We start from the raw sequence: 26,535 nt of genomic DNA, 5'->3' as shown, positions 1-26,535 counted from the left end.
AATAACCCTGGGAAAACATCTCTAGCTATCCACTATATCTCTGCCTTTCATCATCTTGTCCACCTCTATCAAGTCACCTCTCAAGCTTCTTCATTCCAATGAGAAAAGCCTAGCTTCCTCAACCTTTCTTCATAAGACAAGCCCTCCAGTCCACGCAGCATCCTTGTAAATCTCTTCTGACCCTCTCTAAAGCTTCCACATCCTTCCTATAATGAGGCGATCAGAACTGAACACAACATTCCAAGTGTAGTCTAACCAGGGCTTTATAGAGCTGCAGCATAACCTTGCAGCTCTTACACTTAATTCCCCCTGCCGATGGAAGCCAACACACTATATGCCTTCTTAACCCATCAATTTGTGTGGCAGTTTTGAGGGATCTAATGATATGGACCCCACGATCCCTCTGTTCTTTCACACTGCCAAGAATCCTGCCTTTAACTCTGTAATTTGCACTCAAATTCGATCTTCCAAAATGAACCACTTCACACATCTCCAGGTTGAACTCGATTTGCCACTTCTCAACCCAGCTCTGCATCTGGTCAGTGTCCCGTTGCAACCTACAACAGCCAACCCCACGATCCCCCGCTCCTCCAACCTTTGTCATCGGCAAAATTACTAACCCACTCTTCCATTTCCTCATCCAAGTTATTTATAAAAATCACAAAGAGCAGAGGTCCCAGAACAGATTGCTGTGAAACACCACTGGTCACCAAGCTCCAGGCTGTGAATACTTTCCATCAACTACCACCCTCTGTCTTCTATGGGCCAGACAATTCTGTATCCAGACAGCCAAAGTTCCCTATATCCCATGCATTGTTACTTTATCAACCTTATCAAACGCTTGCTAAAATCCATGTAAACCACATCCACTGCTCTACCTTCATCAATGTATTTTGTCACAACCTCAAAGAATTCAACAAGACTGTGGAATTCATTGCCACAGAGTGCAGTGGAGGCCGGGATGCTAAATGTCTTCAAGGCAGAGATTGATAAATTCTTGATGTCACAAGGAATTAAGGGCTACGGGGAGAATGCAGGCAAGTGGAGTTGAAATGCTCATCAGCCATGATTGAACGGCTGAGTGGACGCGATGGGCCGAATGGCCTTACTTCCACTCCTATGTCTTATGGTCTTAAGATTGTGAGATCTTCATAATTATGCAGCAGTCACTCCTGTGCGTACTATCACGGACAGATCTTAGTAGATGATTTGGTGGGAACGAAGTCAAATAGAATTTACCTCTTACAGGATCCCTCGCCAACTGCTGCAGAACCATGCTAGCAGCTATTTTTGTTAAGATTCAGCCAATTTAGTCACTAGTGCTGCAACTGAGTCACTCCTGGGGATGGACTTGTAAGTCTCCCCCAAGAGAACATTCTGTGTCCTTGCCACCCTTGATACATCCTCGGATTTCTGTTCAATCTGGAGGAATACTGATTCATTAGTTTGGGGAGGGGAAATAGAACATTACAGCGCAGTACAGGCCCTTCGGCCCTCGATGTTGCGCTGACCTGTCTTGCGATGAAGCCCATCTAACCTACACTATTCCATGTACGTCCATATGCTTATCCAATGACGACTTAAATGTACTTAAAAGTTGGCGAATCTACTACTGTTGCAGGCGAAGCATTCCATACCTTTACTACTCTGAGTAAAAAAACTACCTCTGACATCTGTCCTATATCTATCACCCCTCAATTTAAAGCTATGCCCCCTCATGCTTGCCATCACCATACTTGGAAAAGGGGTCTCCCTGTCCACCCTATCTAACCCTCTGATTATCTTTTATGTCTATTAAGTCACTTCTCAACCTCCTTCTCTCCAACGAAAACAGCCTCAAGTCCCTCAGCCTTTCCTCATAAGTGAGAGAGAGAGAGATGACAGCTAACAGAAGGTTAGCTGATCCATGTTTGACCTGATGGCATGAGATATCATTGGGTCCAGAGTCAACATTGAGGACTTGCAGGGCAACTCCCTCCCAAATGTATATCACTGCGCCACTACTTCTGGTGGGTCTGTTCTGCCAGTGGGACAATGATGGTAATGCTGGTATTTGGAAAATTATTATTTACAGAATCATACTTTATAGGCAATATCATGATGTTGGTTAATGAGCTTGTGGGATGGCTCTGTCAGTTTTGACAGTTCACCACATGTGAGGAAGATGTTTGCAGGGTTAGCAGTTGAAATTTGTGGTGTCTAGGTCAATGCCTGCTTTTATTCCTCCTTTTTCGATGTTATATTGGTTTGACACAGCTGAGTGCCTTGCTCGATCATATCATTGGGTAATAGAGTCAAGGAGTCTTAGAGAGGTACAATGTGGAAACAGACCCTTTGGTCCAACTCATCCATGCTGACCACATATCCTAACGTAATCTAGTCCCATTTGCCAGCATTTGGCCCATATCCCTCTAAACCCTTCCGATTCATACCCCCATCCAGATGCCTTTTTAATGTTGGAATTGTACCAGCCTCCACAGCTTACTCTGGTAGTTCATTCTCTACACACACCACTCCCTGCATGATAAAGTTGCCCCTTAGGTCCTTATAAATCTTTCCCCTCTCACCTTAAACCTGTGCCCTCTAGTTTTTTTTTAAGATTACATTACTTACAGTGTGGAAACAGGCCCTTTGGCCCAACAAGTCCACACCGACCCGCAACCCACCCATACCCCTTTTTACCTAACACCACGGGCAATTTAGCATGGCCAAATCACCTGACCTGCACATCTTTGAACTGTGGGAGGAAACCAGAGCACCCGGAGGAAACCCACGCAGACATGGGGAGAATGTGCAAACTCCACACAGTCAGTCGCCTGAGTCTGGAATTGAAATTGGGCTCCCTTACCCTGGGGAAAAGACTGTGACTATTCATCCTATCCATGCCCCTCATGATTTTATAAAATTCTATCAGGTCATCCCTTAGCCTCCAGGGAAAACAGCCCCAACCTATTCGGCCTCTCCCTAAAGCTCATACCCTCCAATCCTGGCAACGTTTTTGCAAAGCTTTTCTGAACCCTTTCGAGTTTCACAACATCTTTCATATAGCAGAGAGACCAGAATTGAATGCAATATTCCAAAAGTCCCATAAAGCCACAACGTGACTTCCCAACTCCTATACTCAGTGCACTGACCAATAAAGGCAAACATACCACATGCCACCTTCACGACCCTATCTACTTGTGACTCCACTTCCAAGGAACAATGAACTTGCACTCCAAAGTCTCTTTGTTCAGCTTCACTCTCCACGACTTTACCATTAAGTGTATATGATCTGTCTTAATTTGCCCTACCAAAATGTAGCACCCCACCTTTATCTAGATTAAACTCCTCAGCCCATCTGATCAAGGTCCCTTGTAATCTGAGGTAACTTTCTTTGCTGTCCACTATACCACCAATTTTGATGTCATCTGCAAAATTACTAACCATACCTCCTACATTCGCATCCAAATAATTTATATAAATGACCAAAAGAAGATGACCTAACACTGGTTTTTGCGGCAGACTACTGGTCACAGACCCGCAATCCAGAAAACAATCCTTCACCACCACACTCTATCTCCCACCTTAGAGTCACTTGGATAGAAAATTGCATAGTTCTCCCTGTATTCCATGTGATCTAACCTGGTTAAAGAGTCTACCAGGCGGAACCTTGTCGAATGCCTTACTGAAGTCCATATAGACAATATCCACCACTCTTTTTTTCATCAATCCTATTCATCACCTCTTGCAAAAACTCAAATCAAGTTAGTGAGATGCTATTTCCCATGCACAAAGTCATGTTGACTATGTCTAATCAGCCCTTGCCTTTCCAAATACATGTAAATCCTGTCCCTTAGAATCCCCTCCAGTTAGGCTCCCCAGTCTATAGTTCTCTGACTACTTCTTATCACCTTTCTAAAGTAATGGCACCATGTTACCTAACATCCAGTCTTCCTTCACATCACCCGTGCCTATCGATGATACAAATATCTCAGCAAGGGGTTTGGCAATCACTTGCCTAGGTTTCCACAAAGTGTTAGGTACACCTAGACAGTCCAAATCATTGAGAATCTGGAGTCACAGCTTCTTCCTTTCAAAGATATTAGTGAACCAACTTCTTCCCTTTAAAGAATATTAGTGTACCTGACAATCAACAATGGTTGGGTCCAGATTTATGAACTGAATTTAAATTCCACACACCATCATAATGGGAATTAAGTCCATGCACCCTCAGGTCTTAACCCAAGTTTCTGGGTTAGATTAGATTAGATTAGATTAGATTAGATTACTTATAGTGTGGAAACAGGCCCTTCGGCCCAACAAGTCCACACCGCCCCGCCGAAGCGTAACCCACCCATACCCCTACATCTACATCTACCCCTTACCTAACACTACGGGCAATTTAGCATGACCAATTCACCTGACCTGCACATCTTTGTGACTGTGGGAGGAAACCGGAGCACCCGGAGGAAACCCACGCAGACACTGGGAGAACGTGCAAACTCCACACAGTCAGTCGCCTGAGGCGGGAATTGAACCCGGATCTCTGGCGCTGTGAGGCAGCAGTGCTAACCACTGTGCCACCGTGCCGCCCACGGTGTCTAGTAACACTTCCGCCAGGCCACTACCTCCCTTTAAGCATCTTTTAATTTTTGTTTTGCTGAGATAACAGGAAAGTCTGATGAGGGTAATTTTCATTACATATTATGCATATTGACTTGCAAGCAAAGTTAGTTACTATAATTGTCATCTGCTTTGTCTGAGATATTAAACCTGAGGGAAGAGTTGTTTATTTAAAAAAAAAAACATGTATTTTGCGTTTAAAAGTATTTATGCACTCTATGTTCAACCAATTCAGCCAGGGAAACTAAATGCTAAGCTGTTTACAGCAAATTTCATTAAATTGTCCCCCTGTTCTAACACTGTTGACTTCTGTCAAACCAGCTCTCACGTATTTTTGGTGATTGGACGTTGTTCTTCTTTTACAGATTATTGTGCAAGCAAATTTGCAGCAGTTGGTTTTGCAGAGTCTGTTGCACTAGAATTGTTAGTTTCAGGGAAAAACGGTATAAGGACTACGATCGTTTGCCCATACTTCATAAACACTGGAATGTTTGATGGCTGTAAAACTAAGTATGTACACATTAATTCACTAAATTTACTATGGTATATGTGCAAATTTATTTATTTAAGCTTGAACAGCATGTCATGATTTCAAATAGGTATTGTTGTAGCATTCTAATAAATGTTCTTTACAAGATAATTTAGTATTTGTCAGCTTAACTAATGAGTCTGAATTCTGCCAAGTAAAAGTATACTGACTACTGATGCATATGACGATTCTAAATGCTCAAGCCAAGAATCATTTCCAGGAGATTGCAAACTGAAGATATTCGTAGCAAGTATGGCAAAAAAGCTAAGAAACCAGTGTCATCAATAAAGTCAATAATGTGTCACAGTGCTGGTCTTATACAAGGTTACTTTGACCTTGAGGTTTTTTTCAGAGAGTTGGGGCAATTGGCCAGGCTCCAACGTGTCTGAAGATTGAATGGTTCATTGGGGTCTTGTTTACGCTAAGAGATAATGCTTCAAACCAAAAGCTTGAAAGGTCTTTTGAAAAACTGGTATAGGAGAAAGTGAGGACTGCAGATGCTGAGATCAGAGCTGAAAATGTGTTGCTGGAAAAGCGCAGCAGGTCAGGCAGCATCCAAGGAGCAGGAGAATCGACGTTTCAGGCATGAGCCCTTCTTCAGGAATGAGGAAAGTGTGTCCAGCAGGCTAAGATAAAAGGTAGGGAGGAGGGACTTGGGGGAGGGGCATTGGAAATGCGATAGGTGGAAGGAGGGTGATAGGCCGGAGTGGGGGTGGGGGTGGAGAGGTCAGGAAGAAGATTGCAGGTTAGGAAGGCGGTGCTGAGTTCGAGGGTTGGGACTGAGGCAAGGTGAGGGGAGGAGAAATGAGGAAACTGGAGAAGTCTGAGTTCATCCCTTGTGGTTGGAGGGTTCCTAGGCGGAAGATGAGGTGCTCATCCTCCAACCGTCATGTTGCTATGGTCTGGCGATGGAGGAGTCCAAGGACCTGCGTGTCCTTGGTGGAGTGGGAGGGGGAGTTGAAGTGTTGAGCCACGGGGTGGTTGGATTGTTTGGTCCGGGTGTCCCAGAAGTGTTCTCTGAAACGTTCCGCAAGTAGGCGGCCTGTCTCCCCAATATAGAGGAGGCCACATCGGGTGCAGTGGATGCAGTAAATGGTGTGTGTGGAGGTGCAGGTGAATTTGTGGCAGATATGGAAGGATCCCTTGGGGCCTTGGAGGGAAGGAAGGGAGGGAGGTGTGGGCGCAAGTTTTGCATTTCTTGTGGTTGAGGGGAAGGTGCCAGGAGTGGAGGTTGGGTTGGTGGGGGGTGTGGACCTGACTAGGGAGTCACGGAGGGAGTGGTCTTTTCGGAACGTTGATAGGGGAGGGGAGAGAAATATATCCCTGGTGGTGGTGTCCGTTTGGAGGTGGGCACGGTCCCCACCACCAGGGATATATTTCCCTCCCCTCCCCTATCAGCGTTCCGAAAAGACCACTCCCTCCGTGACTCCCTCGTCAGGTCCACACCCCCCACCAACCCAACCTCCACTCCCGGCACCTTCCCCTGCAACCACAAGAAATGCAAAACTTGCTCCCACACCTCCCCCCTTACTTCAGTCCAAGGCCCCAAGGGATCCTTCCATATCCACCACAAATTCACCTGCACCTCCACACACATCATTTACTGCATCCGCTGCACCCGATGTGGCCTCCTCTATATTGGGGAGACAGGCCGCCTACTTGCGGAACATTTCAGAGAACACCTCTGGGACACCCGGACCAACCAACCCAACCACCCCGTGGCTCAACACTTCAACTCCCCCTCCCACTCCACCAAGGACATGCAGGTCCTGGGACTCCTCCATCGCCAGACCATAGCAACACGACGGCTGGAGGATGAGCACCTCATCTTCCGCCTATGAACCCTCTAACCACAAGGGATGAACTCAGACTTCTCCAGTTTCCTCATTTCCCCTCCCTCACCTTGCCTTAGTCCCAACCCTCGAACTCAGCACCACCTTCCTAACCTGCAATCTTCTTCCTGACCTCTCCGCCCCCGCCCCCACTCCAGCCTATCACCCTCACCGTAACCTTCTTCCGCCCATCGCATTTCCAACGCCCCTCCCCCAAGTCCCTCCTCCCTACCTTTTATCTTAGCCTGCTTGGCACACTTTCCTCATTCCTGAAGAAGGGCTCGTGCCCGAAACGTCGATTCTCCTGCTCCTTGGATGCTGTCTGACCTGCGCTTTTCCAAAAACTGGTATAGTCAAGGGAGTGTGGCCAGCTCTCTACTTGCGCAGTTCGATTCAGTGTGGGAGTGTGTTAAGTCAGAGTGACTGGGGAAACTGGAAGCTTTTCTCTCTCCTAACTTCAAGCCTGTAAGCTCTAGTTTGTTAATTTTTGTTTTACTGTTTGTGCTCAGGGATATGTGTATTGGGATTGTTGCAAGTATTTTCAGAACAGCATCATTAAGTTGGGTTTGAAGAAGATAAGTTATCTGGTATTCTGTTTTCTGTTCTTGGTGTTTCATTACATAATTTTGTAAATAAATTTTGTTTGTGTGAAACTTAGCAGTTGAGTCAGCTAATTTACTCTGGGGTTATCCACTTTACACTGAGCTAAACAAATAGGAGAAAGTAAGTACTGCAGATGCTGGAGATCAGAGTTGAGTGTGTTGCTGAAAAAGCACAGTGGGTCAGGGAGCATCTGAGGAGCAGGTGAATTGACATTATGGGCATAAGCCCTTCATCAGGAAAGCTGAACAAACGGCAAAACTGCAATCTAGGCTATCTGCTTAAATATGTTTTGAGGGGTCTGGCTTAGTCCATAACAAATGCCGATAGAAGGACTTTAAAAGTTGCATTGATTAAAATTATACATGAAAGAAAGAGAAATTAGCATGTCAAAATAATGATAATAAATAGAGATGTACAGAATGGAAACAGAACCTTCAATCCAACTCATCCATGCTGGTCAGATATTCTAAATTAATCGAACCCTATTTCCCAACACTTGGCCCATTTCCCTCTAAATTCTTCCTATTCACACACCCATCCAGATGTCTTTTAAATGTTATAATTGTAACAGCCTCCACCACTTCCTCTGGCAACTCATTTCATACACACACCACCGTTTGTATGAAAAAGCTGCCTCTTAGGTCCCTTTAAAATATTTCCCCCCTCACCCTAAACCTATGCCCTCTAGTTCTGGACTCCCTCAACCCAGGGAAAAGACCTTGTCTATTTACCCTATCCATTCCTCTCATGATTTTATAAACCTCTATACGGTCACCCCTTCGCATTCGTGTTCCAGCGAAAAAACTGCCCCAACTTATTCAGTCTTCCCCGATAGCTCAAATCTTCCAGTCCTGGCAATTTCTTTGTAAATCATTTCTGAACCCTTTCAAGTTTCGCAACATCCTTCCTATAGCAGAGAGTCCAGAATTGCACACAATATTCCAAAAGTGGTCTAGCCAATGTCCTGTACAGCCCCAACATGACCACACCAACTCATATACTCAGTGCTCTGACCAATAAAGGAAAGCCCTCTTCACAATTCTATCTACTTGTGACTCCACTTTCAAGGAACTATGAAGCTGCACTCCAAGGTCCCTTTGTTTAGCAATACTCCCAAGGACCTTACTATTAAGTGTATAAGGTCTGCCTTGATTTGGCTTTCCAAAATGCAGTACCTCAATTTATCTAAACTCAACTCCATCAGCTGCTCCTTGGCCCATTGGCTCATCTGACCACGATCCTGTTGTGAGGTGATTTTCTTTGCTGTCCACTACACTGCCAATGTTGGTGTCATATGCAAACTTACTAACTACACCTCCTTCTTTCATGTTATATTTGTATAAATAATGAAAAGCAGTGGACCCAGCATTGATCCTTGTAGCACACCACTGGTCACAGGTCTCCAGTCTGAAAAGCAACCCTCCACCACCAACGCCCTCTTTTCTACCTTTGAGCCAGTTCTGCATGCAAATGGCTAGTTTCCCTGTATCCATGTTATCTAACCTTGCTAACTAGTCTACCCTGACGAATCTTATTGAACGTCATATATAGATCACTTGCACTGCTCTATCCAATTCATTACTTCTTCAAAAAACTTAATCAAGTTAGTGAGACATGATTTCCCATGAAGAAAGCCACGTTGATGATCCCTAATCATTTCTTGTCTATCCAAATAGATGTAAATTTTGTCCCTCAGGATCCCCTCCAACAACTTGCCCATCACTGATGGGAGGCTTACCAGTCTATAGTTCCCTAGCTTGTCCTTAGCACCTTTCTTAAATAGTGGCACCATGTTACCCAACCTCCAGTCTTCAGGCACCTCACCTGTGACTATCGATGATCCAAATATCTCAGCAAAGGGCCCACCAATCACTTCCCTAGCTTCCCACAGAATTCTAGGGTACACCTGATCAGATCCTGGGAATTTATGCATCTTTGTGTTTTAAGACATCCAGCACCACTGCCTGTGTAATGTGGTGTAATTTTTCAAGATGTCACCATTTATTTCCTCACATCTTATATCTTCCATGTCCTTCTCCACAGTAAGCACTGATGCAAAATATCCGTTTGTATATCCTCCTCCTCCTGCTGTTCCACACAGGCTGCCTTGCTGATCTTTGAGGGGTTGAATTTTCTCCCTAGTTACCTTTTTGTCCTAAATGTATTTATAAAATCCATTTGGATTCTCCTTAAAACCCTATTGGCCAAAACTGTCTCATGTCCCCTTTTTGCTCTGCTGACCTCCCTCTTAAGTATACTCCTACTGCCTTTATACTCTTCTGAGGATTCACTTCTGCTGTCTATACCTGACATATGCTTCCTTCTTTCTCTTAACCAAAACCTGAATTTCTTTCGTCATCCAGCGTTTCCTATTCCTACCAAGCTTGCCTTTCACCCTAACAGGAACATACTGTCCCTGGGCTTTCATTACCTCATTTTTGAAGGCTTCCTATTTTCCTGTCGTCCCTTTCCCATCAGCCTCAAATCAACTTTTGAAAGTTCTTGCCTTATACCATCAAAATTGGCCTTCCTCCAATTTACAACTTTAACTTTTAGAACCGATCTATCCTTTTTCATCACTATTTTAAAACCAGAATTATGGTTGCTGGCTCCAAAGTGCTCCCCTACTGTTACCTCAGTCACCTGCCCTGCCTTATTTCCCAAAAGGAGGTCAAGTTTTGCACCTTCTCTAGTAGGTACATCCATACACTGAATCAGAAAATTTCTTGTACAGACTTAACAAATTCCTCTCCATCTAATGGGCACAGTGGTTAGCACTGCTGCCTCACAGCGCCAGAGACCTGGGTTCAGTTCCCGCTTCAGGCAACTGTCTGTGTGGAGTTTGCACATTCTCCCCATGTCTGCATGAGGTTTCCTCCGGATGCTCCGGTTTCCTCCCACAGTCCAAAAATGTGCAGGTTAGGTGAATTGGCTAAATTGCCTGTAGTGTTAGGTGAAGGGGTAAATGTAGGGGAATGGGTCTGGGTGGGTTGCTCTTCGGAGGGTTGGTGTGGACTTGTTGGGCAGAAGGGCCTGTTTCCACACTGTAGGGAATCTAAAAGTAAACCCTTAACACCATATTTGACAAGTTAAAATCCCCTACATTAACAACCCTATTATTCTTGCAGATAACTGAGATCTCCTTACAAATTTGTTTCTCAATTCCCTGCTGCCTATTTGGGGAGGGGGGGGGGTAATGTCTATTACCCAATTCAAATAAGGTGATCGTCTCTTTCTTATCTTTCAGTTCCACACAAATTACTTGCCTGGACATATTCCTAAGACTATCCTCCTTAGGTGCAGCCGTAATCAGAAATGCCATTCCCCATCCATTTTTGCACCTTTCTATCCTTTGTGTAACATTTGTATCCTGGAACCTTCAGCTGCCAGTCAATATCCCTGTCCCATGTTCCACACCATGCCCTGAGTTCATCTGCTTTCCTTATTGGGGCTGTTACATTGAAATAAATGCTGTTTAATTTGTCAGTCCTGCCTTGTTCTCTGCTTTGTTCCTGCCTCCCCTGGCTGACTAATTTGTCCCTTTTCCCAATTTCACCAGTTTCAGACCGATCTCTTTCCTCACTATCTCACTGATAACCCTGCCCCACCTTATTAGTTTAAATCATCCCAAGCAGCTCTAGCAAATCTCCCTGCCAATACTTTAGTCCCCTTCCAATTCGGTGGAATCTGTCCTTTTTGTACAAGTCACTTCTACCCCAGAAGAGATTCCAATGATCCAAACATGTGAACCCTTCTCTGCGCCAGCTCCTCAGCCACGCATTCATCTGCTGTATCCTCTTATTCCTACCCTCACTAGCACATGGCACTGCGAATAACCCAGTTATTACAACCCTCGAGGACCTAATTTTAAATTCCTGCCTAACTTGCTGTGTTCTCCCTTGAGATTCTCATCCTTTTTCCTTCCAACATTGTTAGTTCCAATGTGTAAAATGAACTCTTGCTGGTCCCACTACCCTTTGAGAATATTCTGCACCCTTTCCGAGATATCCTTGGTCCTGGCACCAGGGGGCCAACACACCATTCTGATTTTTTACTGTGGGCCACAGAAACGTCCGTCTGTGCCTCTGACTAGAAAATCCCCTATCACAATCGATCGCTTGGAACATGACGTACCTCTTTTTACATTAGAGCCAGTCTCGGTACCAAATACTTGACTGTTCGTGCTCTATTTCCATGAAAGTCCAACATGCCGTAGATTTTCCAAAACAGCATACAGAGGAACCTCGATTATCGGGAATTTGATTATCTGATTATCGAATTGTCCAGTAAGATCGCAATATCCCAATGCTCCGCTAAACTATGTTGTCCGGAATGCGATTAACCAAGCAAAATACTCCACGTCTGTGTCCTTTGGATAATTGAGGTTCCTCTGTACTTGTTTGAGGTGGAGATAGCCACGGGAGACTTCTGCATGACCTGCCTGCCTCGCCTACCTTTCCTGGAGGCAACCCATCTACCTGAGGCTTTCCCCCCTTCCTTTAACTGCCATCCATCATACCTCCTGTAAATTCCTCATTGCTTTGCTCCAACCGATCCATGAAATCTGATAGAATTTGCAACCAAGCACACTTACTGCAGACATAACAATAGAACAATACAGCACAGAACAGGCCCTTCGGCCCACGATGTTGTGCCGAACTTCTATCCTAGATTAAGCACCCATCCATGTACCTATCCAAATGGGCGGCATGGTGGCACAGTGGTTAGCACTGCTGCCTCACAGCGCCTGAGACCCGGGTTCAATTCCCGCCTCAGACGACTGACTGTGTGGAGTTTGCACATTCTCCCCGTGTCTGCGTGGGTTTCCTCCGGGTGCTCCGGTTTCCTCCCACAAGTCCAAAGATGTGCAGGTCAGGTGAATTGGCCATGCTAAATTGCCCGTAGTGTTAGGTAAGGGGTAAATGTAGGGGTATGGGTGGGTTGTGCTTCGGCGGGTCAGTGTGGACTTGTTGGGCCGAAGGGCCTGTTTCCACACTGTAATGTAATCTAATCTAATGTAATCTAATCTAATCAAATGCCGCTTAAAGGTCGCCAATGATTCTGACTCTACCACTCCCACGGGCAGCGCATTCCATGCCCCCACCACACTCTGGGTAAAGAACCCACCCCTGACATCTCCTCTATACCTTCCACCCTTCACCTTAAATTTATGTCCCCTTGTAACACTCTGTTGTACCCGGGGGAAAAGTTTCTGACTGTCTACTCTATCTATTCCTCTGATCATCTTATAAACCTCTATCAAGTCACCCCTCATCCTTCGCCGTTCCAACGAGAAAAGGCCGAGAACTCTCAACCTATCCTCGTACGACCTATTCTCCATTCCAGGCAACATCCTGGTAAATCTTCTCTGCACCCTCTCCAAAGCTTCCACATCTTTCCTAAAGTGAGGCAACCAGAACTGCACACAGTACTTCAAATGTGGCCTAACCAAAGTCCTGTACAGCTGCAACATCACTTCATGACTCTTGAATTCAATCCCTCTGCTAATGAACGAAAATACTCCATAGGCCTTCTTACAAACTCTATCAACCTGAGTGGCAACTTTCAAAGATCTATGTACATAGACCCCAAGATCCCTCTGTTCCTCCACCTGACTAAGAACCCTACCATTAACCCTGTATTCCGCATTCTTATTTGTTCTTCCAAAATGGACAACCTCACACTTGGCAGGGTTGAACTCCATCTGCCACTCCTCAGCCCAGCTCTGCATCATATCTAAGTCCCTTTGCAAACGACAAATGCCCTCCTCACTGTCCACAACTCCACCTATCTTCGTATCATCTGCAAATTTACTGACCCACCCTTCGACTCCCTCATCCAAGTCATTAATAAAAATTACAAACAGCAGAGGACCCAGAACTGATCCCTGCGGAACTCCACTTGTAACTGGGCTCCAGGCTGAATATTTACCATCTACCACCACTCTCTGACTTCGACCGGTTAGCCAGTTTTCTATCCAATTGGCCAAATTTCTCTCTATCCCATGCCTCCTGACTTTCCGCATAAGCCTACATAATAGTCAATAACCTGGAAACTCTCTCTAATGTCCCATATCTGAGTGGAAGAGTACGTCACTGTACTAAAAGCCATATTTGCACCTTAACAATCTACACACCCTGAAATTTAAAAATACACTGTTCGAGGTTAACTTAGTACCTGAGTTTTCCATTTTTAAATTTTAATCCAGAGACTGATCTCAATAAAATCAAAAATAACCCACTCTACTCACGATTGTAGACATACAACAAAAAAGCCAAGTTACACTTAAAAACCATGCAATTATGTGTTCCTGTGCTGTGAGCTCTCCCATAAAGGTTTCCTCAAGGTCAGCTGTGATTTTCGCTGTTTGTTAATTTTTCTTAGAGACGCTCTGATGTGTAGAAATACTTGAACTCAAAGAGCAAAGGCAGTAGCTGTGCAGATTCACTCACTCTGTGCAGAGTCAGACAGCAATGCAAGTTTCTTTGTCTCTCTCCTACACTGACCATGTGGTCTCTGCCTTGGTCTCTCTTCCTCCTTTTAAAGATGCTCTTGTTTTGATTTTTTTTCTCCCCAAAGTTCCAAAACAATGTAACAGCTTATAAAGCAGGAATTACTCCTGGACTTCCAGGAAATTAGCTCCAACAACTAAGAGCCGCAGTCATAAGATTAAGATTGCACTACTTTTTTTCTGTTTAAATGAGTGTTCTATAGATCCATGGAGAAAGGGCTGCTGTAATAGTATTTAAACTTCATATTCAAATTAATATTTACATCCCAGTTACAGGAACAGGAGTATGCCAATAAATCAGATAATAGTTGAACTTTAAGAGGCGTTGGATGGGTATATGAATAGGAAGGGTTTGGAGGAATATGGGCCGGGTGGTTAGCACTGCTGCCTCCCAGCGCCAGAGACCCGGGTTCAAATCCCACCTCTGGCAACTGTCTGTGTGGAGTTTGCACATTCTCCCCGTGTCTGTGTGGGTTTCCTCTAGGTGCTCCGGTTTCCTCCCACAGCACTAAAGATGGGCAGGCTAGGTGAACTGGCCGTGCTAAATTGCCCGTAGTGTTAGGTGAAGGGGTAAATGTAGGGGAATGGGTCTGGGTGGGTTGCTCTTCGGAGGGTCGGTGTGGATTTGTTGGGCTGAAGGGCCTGTTTCCACACTGTAAGTAATTAATTTATGTCAAATGTATTTACAATTCTTTGTCTATTCTTTGATATCCTTATCAATAAAAACATTATTGCTTTTTTTCCCCCAATCTTGAAAAGTTCAACCCAGTGCCTTCACAATAGGAGCATTACAACAGCTTGCGTTTGATATATCAACTTTCAACTCTTTGAAACATCCCAAGATACTTCAAATGAATGTTATCAGACAAAGTTTGGCACTGAAGCACATAAGGAGACATAAGGACAAGTGACCAAATGTTTGGCAATGGTAGATTTTAAGGAAGAAATTTTGAGAGGAATTAAATGTGGAGCTTTAGGGAGGGAGTTCCAAGAATGTGTGCCATTAGCAACTAAATACAGAGTCATCAGTAGAGAGGTGAAGGAAATTGGAATGTACGTAGGGTCAAAATTGGAGTAAGGTAGAGTGCGCAGAGATGGTCAGAGATGTACAGCATGGAAACAGACCTTTTGGTCCAACCCACCCATGCCGACAAGATATCCCAACTCAATCTAGTCCCACCTGCCAGCACCCGGCCCATATCCCTCCAAATCATATACCCATCCATATGCTTCTTAAATGTTGCAATTGTACCAGCCTCCACCACTTCCTTTGGCAGCTCATTCCATACACATACCACCCTCTGTGTGAAAACGTTGCCCCTTTGGTCTTTTTTATATCTTTCCCCTCTCACCCTTTCTATTTCTGGACTCCCTGAACCCATCTATTTATCTATTTACCCTATCCGTGCCCCTCATAATTTTATAAACCTCTATAAGGCCACCTTTCAGCCTCCGAAGCTGTAGGGAAAATAGCCCCAGCTTGTTCAACCTCTCCCTGTAGCTCAAATCCTCCAATCCTGGCAACATCCTTGTAAATCTTTTCTGAACCCTTTCAAGTTTCACAACATCTTTCCGATAACAAGGAGGCCAGAACTGCACACAATATTCCAACAGTGGCCTAGCCAATGTCCTGTACAGCCGCAACATGACCTCCCAACTCCTGTACTCAATAATCTTTCCTTTATTGGTCAGCATATCAAACGCTGCCTTCACTATCCTACCTACCTGCAACCCACTTTCAAGGAGCTATGAACCTGCACTCCAAGGTCTCTTTGTTCAGCAACACTCCCTAGGACCTTACCATTAAGTGTATAAGTCCTGCTAAGATTTGCTTTCCCAAAATGCAGCACCTCACATTTATCTGAATTTAACTCCACCTGCCACTTCTTTGCCCATTGGCCCATCTGGTCAAGATCCTGTTGTAATCTGAGATAACCCACTTCGCTGTCCATCTATAGGTCTAGAGGAACTTTGGCCTTTTGAGGGAATACCAAGAACATCAGGTGTGTTGATGAGTGGAATACAGCGTGCTAGAATGATTTATTGTCCTTGAGTAAGGTGAAAGAAAAGGAGGTTTGGCATGAAGATGAGTTTGAGGTTTTCCAGATTCTAAAGGCAGTCAACAAAATGTTCATTCTTATATGCAATTGAAAGTTTAAAAATGGTTATCAAATGAAAATTACAGTCAGAAAATAATCCAATCTTCCATCAACCCTGCTTCACACACTCCTGGTGCATTATGACTGTCCCCCAAACCCCTGTGTCTCTCTTGCCTACACAAGAGAGATGCCAAAGCAGACAAAAACTAGACCAAGGATGGTAAAACATTCGGAAAATCCTTTTCTGACTTTATATTTGAAACAGTCCAAAACAACATATAGACAAGTTTTTTGTTTACTGTAAATTCGCTTGCCTCAATGGTGCTCCTACAGTGGCATTGTGGTTAACGCTGCTGCCTCAGTACCAGGGACCTGGATTCAATTCCAAACTTCCAATCTGTGTGGAGCTTGCACATTCAACTCATGTTTGCATGGGTTTCCACCAGGTGTCCCAATTGCTTCCCACCGTCAAAATGTGTGGTGCTGGAAAAGTACAGCTGGTCAGCTCTTGATGAAGAGCTTAAGCTTGAAACGTTGACTCTCCTATTCCTTGAATGCTGCCAGACTGGCTGTGCTTTTCCAGCACCACACATTTTGACTGATCATCAGCATCTGTCGTCCTCACTTTCTCCCAATTGCTTCACGCAGTCCAAAGATGGATTGGCCGTGATAAATATGGGTTTAGGAGGATTGAGTAGGATGTAATTTGGAGGGTCAGTGCAGATTCAGAGTCAAATGGCCTCTGTATGCACTGTAAGGATTCGATGATTTGATTGAAAATCTTGTCAAGAATTAGTTCAGCTTCCTGTTCTAGGCTCTTTTAAAAAGTTTAATTATTGCTATAAAGTTGGCACAGAGCAAACTCCCATAAACAGTAAATGCTTATTATAAGAAAAAAATTTTAAATGTGGTTTGAGGGCTAAGTGTTAGGACACTGAAGATAACTTCCTTGCTCCTCTTCAAAATAGCACCATGGGTTTATTTTGTCAGATCCATCTGTGCAGGCAGATGTGGCTTCAGTTTAATGTTTCGTTAAAAGACTCTGACAGTCTGGTGCATGTTTAGTACTGCACATGGGGATCAGCCTTGTTTTATTTTTTAGTTTCAGTTCTTGGATTGGTACTTGAAGCCAGAGCCTTGTCTTTTAGCGGTGAATGTGTCATCACCTAAGCCATGGCTGACACAATTCCAATGAAAGTGCTGAGAAGCCTTCATTGCATTGAATGAAAATTTATGATCTAGTACAATCAGATATTTATTACAGATATTGCAAACAGCAGACAGTTGCTGTTATGATTATTTTTAAGTCTAACTGTTAACAGGGAGGACCTGAAGAAAAAATTTGGAGAAAACTTGTGTTAGCGATTTTAAGAGGCTGACAACATTTCTTACTGTTCAAAACACATGTAATTTATTTTTGGACACATTGCAAGCAATCAAACTCAGGTTTTTAACCTCAATTTATACTTAATTTCTATACAGGTGGCCACACCTCCTTCCTATATTGGATGTGAATTATGCTGCTAAAAAGATTACAGATGCCATTTTACGGGATCAAGTACTACTTGTGATGCCACGAAGTCTATATTTTATGTTTGCTATTAAGAAGTAAGTATAATTTATCATGCATTTTATAGACAAGGAATAAAAGTTCATTTTCTTTCTGTTATATACACTTCTATTCAGTAAAAATGTTCATTAATACAAAGAAATAGTAGTATCTCTTAAAGATTTCAAACCTAATAACTAAATAAAAATAATTATTTTTTAATTTCCTCATGGAAAGGAAGACCAGCTTTCAATGTTATTATTAATTGCCAATGAAGATGGTGTTAAGCCTCTTATTTAACTGCTACGGTTAGTGTTGTGTAGATACATACACAGGCAATAGAATTTTGACCAAGCAATATTCAAATTGTGGGAATGTATTTCCAAAGCAGGATAGTGTGTGACTTGCAGGTGGTGTAATTCCCATGCATCAGCGACACCTAACCTTCTACAGTACAGATCACTAGCTTTGGAATTTACTGTCCCTTAGAGAATTGTTAGAGTCCATGGTGGAACATGGAACAATGCAGCAGACTACAGGCCCTTCGGCCTTCGATGTTGCACTGACCTGAACTGATCTGTTTTTACCAAACTAATCTGAAGCCCATCTAACTTACACAATTCCATTATCATCCATATATTTATCCAATGACTATTTAAATGCCTTTAAAGTTGGTGAGTCTACTACTGTTGCAGGCAGGGCATTCCATGCCTTTACTACTGAGTAAAGAATCTACCTCTGACATCCGTCATATATCTATCACCCCTCAATTTAACACTATGTCCCCTCATGCTAGCCATCACAACCCGAGGAAAAAGGCTCTCATGGTCCACTCTATCTAATTCTCTGACCATCTTGAATGTCTCTATGAAGTCACCTCTGAAACTATTCTCTAATGAAAACAGCCTCAACTCCCTTCTTAACAACCCTGAGTTTTGGAGCCACGAGGTCATGCTGCATCAACCTGGGTGGCTATTTTCAGAGATCTATGTACGTCCACACTACCAAGAATCCTACCATTAGCCCAGTACACTGTATTCCTGTTACTCCTTCCAAAGTGAATCACCTCACACTTTTCCACATTAACTCATTTGCCTCCTCTCAGCCCAGCTCTGCGGCTTATCTATGTCCCTCTGTAACCTACAACGTCCTACCATACTGTTCTCAACTCCGCCGACTTTAATGTCATCCGCAAATTTACTAACCCACCCTTCTGCGCCCTCATCGAGGTTATTTATAGAAATGACAAAAAGCAGTGGACTCAAAGCAGATCCTTGTGGTACACCACTAGTAACTGGACACCAGAATTAACATTTCTCATCAAGCACCCCTCTCCGTCGTCTTTCAGCTAGCTAATTTCTGATCCAAACCGCCAAGTCACCCTCAATCCCATGCCTCCGTATTTTCTGCAATAGCTTACCATGGGAAACCTTATCAAATGCTTTACTGAATTCTATATATACCACATCAACCGCTTTACTCTCATCCACCTGTTTGGTCACCTACTCGAAGAACTCTAAGGTTTGTGGGGCACGACCTATCCTTCACAAAACCTTGTTGACTATACCTAATCAAATTATTCCTTTCTAGATGATTATAAATCCTGTCTCTTATAATCCTTTCCAACATTTTACACAACTGATGTAAGGCTCACCGGTCTATAATTACCAAGGTTGTCGCTTGCCCCCCCCCCCCCACCACCAGCTTTCCTGATGAAGAGCTCATGCCCGAAACTATTTATCTCTGTGACTCTAAGTCAGAGTCAAAAAGGGTGGCGCTGGCGAAGCATAGCAGATCCGACAGCATCTGAGGAGCAGGACAGTCGACGTTTTAGGCATAAGCTTTTCAACAGGATATATGCCCAAAACGTCAACTGTCCTCCGCAGTTGCTGCCTGACCTGCGCTTTTCCAGTGCCACCTTCTTTGACTCTGTAAAATCTTTTGCAAACAGATAATTGTGTTGTTTTGCAAACTGAGGCATTTGACAAGGTTGCCCATGGGAGACTGCTGAGCAAGGTTAGATCTCGTGGAATACAGGGAGAACTCACCATTTGGATACAGAACTGGCTCAAAGGTAGAAGACAGAGGGTGGTAGTGGAGGGTTGTTTTTCAGACTGGAGGCCTGTGACCAGTGGAGTGCCACAAGGATCGGTCCTGGGTCCACTACTTTTCTTCATTTATATAAATCGTTTGGATGTGAGCATAAGAGGTAAAGTTAGTAAGTTCGCTGATGACACCAAAATTGGAGGTGTAGTGGACAACAAAGAGAGTTACCTCAGATTACAACAGGATCTTGATCAGATGGGCCAATGGGCTGAGAAATGACAGATGGACTTTAACTTAGATAAATGTGAGGTGCTACATTTTGGGAAAGCAAATCTTAGCAGGACTTATTCACTTAATGGTAAGGTCCTAGGGAGCATTTGCTGAACAAAGAGACCTTGGTGCAGGTGCAGGTTCATAGCTCCTTGAAAGTAGAGTCACAGGTAGATAGGATAGTGAAGAGGATGTTTGGTATGCTTTCCTTTATTGATCAGAGTTTTGAGTACAGGGGTTGGGTGGTCATGTTGCGACTGTACAGGACATTGGTTAGGCCATTGTTAGAATATTGTGTGCATTTCTGGTCTCCCTTTCTATTGGAAAGATATTGTGAAACTTGAAAGGGTTCAGAAAAGATTTACAAGGATGTTGCCAGGGTTGGAGAATTTGAACTATAGAGAGAGGTTGATTAGGCTAGGGCTGTTTTCCCTGGAGTGTCGGAGGCTGAGAGATGACCTTACAGAGGTTTAGAAAATCATGCGGGGCATGGATAGGGTAAATAGACAAAGTCTCTTCCCTAGGGTGGGGGAGTCCAGAACTAGAGAGCATAGGTTTAGGGTGAGGGGGGAAAGATAAAAAAAAGAGTCCTAAGAGGCAACGTTTACACTCAGAGACTAGTACGTGTATGGAATGAGCTGCCAGAGGAGGCTAGTACACTTGCAACATTTGAAAGGCATTTGGATGGGTTTGGAGGGATATGGGCCGGGTGCTGGCAGGTGGGACTAGATTGGGTTGGGATATCTGGTCGGCATGAACAAGTTGGACCGAAGGGTCTGATTCATGCTGTACATCTCTATGACTCTAAAAATTGGCATTGATGTCATCTAAAATCTTTTTAAAAAGAGTGAGGTCTCTGGCCAGAGCTGATAAGGCCAAAAGAAATTTGGTTCTAACTCCAATATGTTTATCAGACTAAAGTCAAGTTTAAAGAACTGGCTGCAATTGAAACAAGTGATTGTGCTGAAACGATCTTATCTAATCATTTTTATGCACTGTTTTAATTCTTGTTTTGGTAAAATGTATGGCAAACTAATCATGGACTTTTTTTTTACACCTTTTTTTCTTCGTTAAATGTTGCCATAACAAAATCATATAATCATCAATCTATCTTTTTTCCTCTAAAATAGTTTGCTTCCTGTGAAACTGGGAATTCTACTTGGACACTACTTTGGTGTTTTCAACGTTATGGATCACTTCAAAGGTCGAGTTAAAAAGGATTGAGATGATCTGCAGAATCAATAAAGTGAAATTTGTGAAAGTACATGTGTTATAATATACAGTAATTGGTCTAACTCTGTGATCAGGATGTCTATCAGATTGCAATATTTGCATTCCATGTTTACTTTCTAAACATAAGTTCAAGCTTGCGGAAATGTGATAGAAACATAAAAAAACAGGTGCAGGAACAGGCCATTTGGCCTTTTAGTCTGCACCATCATTCAATAATGATCTTAACTGATTATGCAATTTCAGTATCCCACTCCTACCTTCTTTTCATACACCTTGATGCCTTTATCCACGAGGGCTCTGTCTAACAAATTGGTGCCAACAGCCTTCAATGGTAAGGAATTCCACAGATTTATAACTCTAAGTGAAGAAATTCTTCATGATCTCAGTCCTGAATGGTTTACCCCTTATTCTTAGACTGTGATCCCTAGTATAACTTCAGCAAGACGTCCCTACTCCGAAGGTCAAATCCTCTCGCTATGAAGGTCAGCATGCCATCAGCTTCCCTCACTGTCAGCTACATCTGCATGACAACCTTCAGCGACTGTTCTACCATGACACCTAGGTCTCATTGTAGCTCACCTTTTCTAAAACTGTCATCATTCATATAATGATCTGCCTTTCTGTGTTTGCCAACAAAGTGAATAACCTCACAGTTATCCAAATTATATTACATTTGCCATACATTTGATTACTCAACCAGCCTATCCAAGACAGGCTGCAGCCTCTTAGCATCCTCCTCATAGGACACATTGCTGGCTTAACTTAGTATCATCTGCAAATTTGGAGATACTGCATTCAGTTTCTTGGTGCAAATCATTAATGTATACTTTGAACAGCTGGGGTTCCAATACTGAACTCTGCGGTACCCAACTTATCACTCCTTGCCACTCTGGAAAGGACTCAGTTATTGCAACTCTGTGCTTCCTATCTGCCAACAGTTCTCCATCATGTCAATACATTATCTCTGATACCATGAACTTTAGTTTTGCTTACTCATTTCTTATGTGGGAACTTGGCAAAAGCCTTTTGAAAGTCCAGATACACACACATCCACTGATTCACTTTTGTCCACTCTACTGATCACATCCTGAAAAATTCCAGATTTGTCAAACATGGTTTTCCTTTAGTGAATCCATGCTGACCTGGACAAATCCAGTCACTGCTTTCCAAATACTCAGTTATTACATCTTTAATAATTGACTCCAGCATTTTTCCCAACACTGAACACTACTTCCTTCGTACTTTGGGATGCAGAGCATCAGGCCCAGAGAACTTACTGGGTTTTAATCCTATTAATTTCCCTAATACTATTTCCTACCTAATAATGATTTCCTTCAGTTCTCCTTCATGCTTGACCCCCTGTCCCTTAGCATTTATGAAGGGTTATTTATCCAATTGGTCTGCCAACTCTTTGTCCATTATGAATTCACTGATTATAACGGTAAGGGACCTACATTTGTCTTCACCAGTCTTTTTCTCTTCACATATCGATTTGAAGCTTTTGCAGTCAGTTTTTATGTTTTCTGCAAGCTTATTCTATTTTCACCTTCCGAATTAAACCCTTTGTCCTCTGCTAAATTTCAAACTTCTCTCAGTTTGCTGCATTTTCTGACCAATTTATATACCTCCTCTTGGCTTTAACACTAGCCCTGACTTCCCTTGTTAGCCAGGGATGAGCCACCTTTCCCCATTTTACTGTCGCACCAGATAGGGATATACAATTGTTGAAGTTCATCCATATGTTCTTTAAATGTCCGCCATTGCCTGTTCAGCATCAACCTCCTAAGTATCTTTGGTCACCTTATATTGGCCAATGCATGCCTCATACCATCAAAGTTAGCATTCTTTAAGTTCATGACCCAAGTCTCAGATTTAACTTGCCACTCTCCAACTTAATGAAGAATTCAACCATATTATGGTGACTTCCCCAAAGGATCTCTCACAAGGTTGCTAATTAATCCTCTCTCATTACACAATACCCAGTCTGGATGACCTGCTCACTAGTTGGTTCCTTGACATATTGGTCGAGAAAGGTATCTCTCATACAATCCAGAAAATCATCCTCTGTCACATTGCTACCAGTTTGGTTAGTCCAATCAATATGTAGATTGAAGTCACCCATAATAACTGTTGTACCCTTCCCGCACGCACCTCTAATTTCTAGTCTGATGCCATCCCCAAAATCACAACTACTATTCGGTGGTCTACACAGAGCTCCCATGAATTTTTTTTTCCCTTTGTGTTCCACAATTCCACCATATAGATTCCACATCATTCAGGCTAATGTGCTTCCCTACTGTTGTATTAATCTCCTCCTTAACCAGCAACACTTCCCCACCTCCCTTTCCTTTCGATCTATCTTTCCTGAAAATTGATTACCTCTGGATACTGAGTTCCCATCTTTGGTCACCCTGTAGCCAGTTCTCCATGATCCCAATTACATCATATGCTTATCGGTACAAAAAATGGGATGAGGTCCTACAAGCTGAATTTAAGGAGTTAGGCAGTAATCTCAGGATTGCTACCAGTGCTTTGTGCTAGTCAGAGTAGGAATGGCAGGATAGCTGAGATGAATATGTGGGATGGTACAAGAGGGAGGGATTCACATTCCTGGGACATTGGAACCTGATTCTGGGGGAGGTGGTGCCAGTACAAACTGGATGGTCTGCATGAGGCAGAACTGGAACCAGTGTCCTGGGGGAGTGTTTGCTAGTGCTGTTGTGTAGGGTTAACAGCAGCAGTAGTTTGCTCCTGCTCCAACTACCTTACTTCATTGCTGATCGCTGTCCTCACTGAAGCTTGGTATTCACCAAAGCCCAAACTTAAACCTCCAGTAGCACTTCAACCACAAAGCAATCCTTCTCAAAATGACCACTCCACTATAGCTTACCTCACTTTTATTTGCTCCTGGGCAGTCACTGGTGAGTCAGCTGACTCCTCCCAGAATCCTCCTCCATTGCTTCACAGCAGTGCACACTATTCATGCTTTTATTCCAGGCAATAAAGAGTGTAATTATCTAGAGATAGTATTGAAGTCAGGAGAAGGTGTGACATGTTAATTCTAATAATCTTTGAAACTTCTTAAATAAACTTTTCAATACTTTTTAAATAATGACATGTTGAGAAAATCAAATGTAAAATCTGCAATTGTAACTGTTTAGATTGTTGGATGGTAGACTGGTGTGAAGATAGTTCACCATTTTTAACAATGAAGTTTGCAAGGATACATGTTAAATTTAGGAGAAAGCAGAGGATAAAGTTGAAAGCACAAGAATCTTTCCTGCATTGCATTTTTGCACATTGCAACAAAGATGTTCAGATGGTGATTAATGAGCTTGCAAATTTAAAAGGTTTTGGTGAAAAACTTTTAAAATTATGTGCAAGATCAGCATTGGTAAATATATTGTGTAACTGCATTATATTTGATCCAGGGTGAGTTACTGACCACATATAGGCACCACTATTATGGCTGCCTATTTCCATAAGAGTAATCTCATCTGAATCTGCCTTTGTCTCAGCAGCTCTGCTGGTGAAATCCTCATTGGTACCTTGAAACTGTAGGACTTGATTAGAGCAACACAATCCAGACTGACCTCCCACATTCTACCCTTTAAAATTCTAACATCATTTAAAACTCTTTCTACGTCCTTATGCTCCCTACATTCTATTCATCTATTATCCATCTGCTTGTTGACATAGATGACTTACAGTTAAGCAACACCACAGTTTGTAAAAAACATGTAAACCATATTTACAAGTTAAGAATAAGCCATTTGGTCCCTGGAGCGTGCCCCACCATTTTATTAAGGTCATAGCTGATCTGATTGTAGCCCAATTCTGTTCTAACTTTGATGTGAATCCTTTATAGCTGTTGACTACCCTGTCAATGAAGAATCTAACTCTGTCTCAAAAATATTCAATGATCCTCCCTCCTGCCCTCCGATGAGAGTTTAACAACCCTTGGACATTAAAAATTGTACTTCTATCTTTGTCTTCAATGGATGATCGTTTACTTTAAATTGTGTCCCCTATCTCTGCTCTCTTCCACTGGAGAAAATGTTATCAGCATCTACACTGTCAAGTCCCATCAGAATATCTTGATTCAGGCACAGCTTACTAAACTTATCTAAACTGCTTCTAGTATTGCCCGTCTCTGAGAGACAAAGTACATGTATAGACGAAGATATAGCGGAGACACTTAGAGCTTGATAAAACGCAATTAATTTATTAAGTAGTTCAACAAATAACACTCGCTTTTTAAGATCTATTGATATCTCAATCACTGTCTTTCATTACCCTGATTTCTGTAACTAACCCGAAACAATTTTACCCAAGAGAGTTGGCAGCTGACCAAGATGAAACTCTGCTCAACATCTTACCTTCTTACAATGCAAATCTTCTAAGTGCTGCTGAACAAAGGAATTTCTTCAGACTCTTTATCCACAAGTTTCTGTGCAAGTGTATACCTTACTTGGAATTATCCGTGCACATCACCAATTCTGAATGTTTTGGCCAAATGTATGCCTTACTTGGAAGAGACAGCAATTACGGATTCCCTGCAGTATTAACTCTAGACAGACCTGCATAACCCAGCATAATTCCATTCACATAATAGCCTATTGTAAAGCTGTTTATCAGCCTTTTGATCCAATTTGAGGATCATCCCTATTGGATTTGCTGCATCCTTCAGAGCAACTCCAGACAGTGGTGGGCATTACCTCTGTACAGTAATGTATTACTCAGCAAAGCATAACATTATTTGTGTTATTTGAAATGCCATTTATGTCATCATACTTAGCAAAGCCAAAGTCACAAATGTAAACAAAGTTAAAATCTGTTTTATTCTGCGGCAAATACATTGTTAGATGTTTTCCACATCTTGTAAGATGTGCATAATATCAATACAAATAATAAATGAACAAATAGTAAAACATAGGATGGACTAACATTATTCCTACCATATAATAAGCAACAAGAGTGTCAGAGTTATGTAGTAACACTGAAGAGCTAAATTGCATTTATTTCAATGCAAGTGGTTTTGCAGGTAAGACTGATGAACTCGGGGCCTTTTAGGAAGATGAGATTGGGACATCATTGCTATTACAGAAATTTGGCTAAGAGATGGACAGGACTGGGCGCTCAATATTCTGGGTTTTACATTGGATAGAAAAGAAGGCAATAAAGGAGCGGGAATGGCATTTTAATTAAAGAATACATTGCTGCTGTAACTGGAGAAGATATGTGTGAAAGTCATCCAG

General features: G+C 42.8%; 1 protein-coding gene across 1 annotated transcript in view; it reads left to right on the top strand.

Annotated features, from left to right (window-relative positions):
* sdr16c5b (short chain dehydrogenase/reductase family 16C, member 5b) overlaps window positions 1-26,212 on the top strand; it is a 72,097-nt gene extending 45,885 nt beyond the window's left edge. Inside the window, exons 4-6 of the mRNA XM_072570581.1 lie at window positions 4,971-5,115; window positions 17,662-17,787; window positions 21,175-26,212. Coding sequence (XP_072426682.1) covers window positions 4,971-5,115; window positions 17,662-17,787; window positions 21,175-21,268 — 365 coding nt within the window. The 3' untranslated portion in view covers window positions 21,269-26,212. The remainder of the gene's footprint in view (window positions 1-4,970; window positions 5,116-17,661; window positions 17,788-21,174) is intronic.
* The last annotated feature ends 323 nt before the right edge of the window (window positions 26,213-26,535 follow it).

The sequence above is a fragment of the Chiloscyllium punctatum genome, chromosome 5 (genome assembly GCF_047496795.1).
Source record: "Chiloscyllium punctatum isolate Juve2018m chromosome 5, sChiPun1.3, whole genome shotgun sequence".
NCBI lineage: Eukaryota > Metazoa > Chordata > Chondrichthyes > Orectolobiformes > Hemiscylliidae > Chiloscyllium > Chiloscyllium punctatum.
This window is presented reverse-complemented; position numbering and strand designations above follow the sequence as displayed.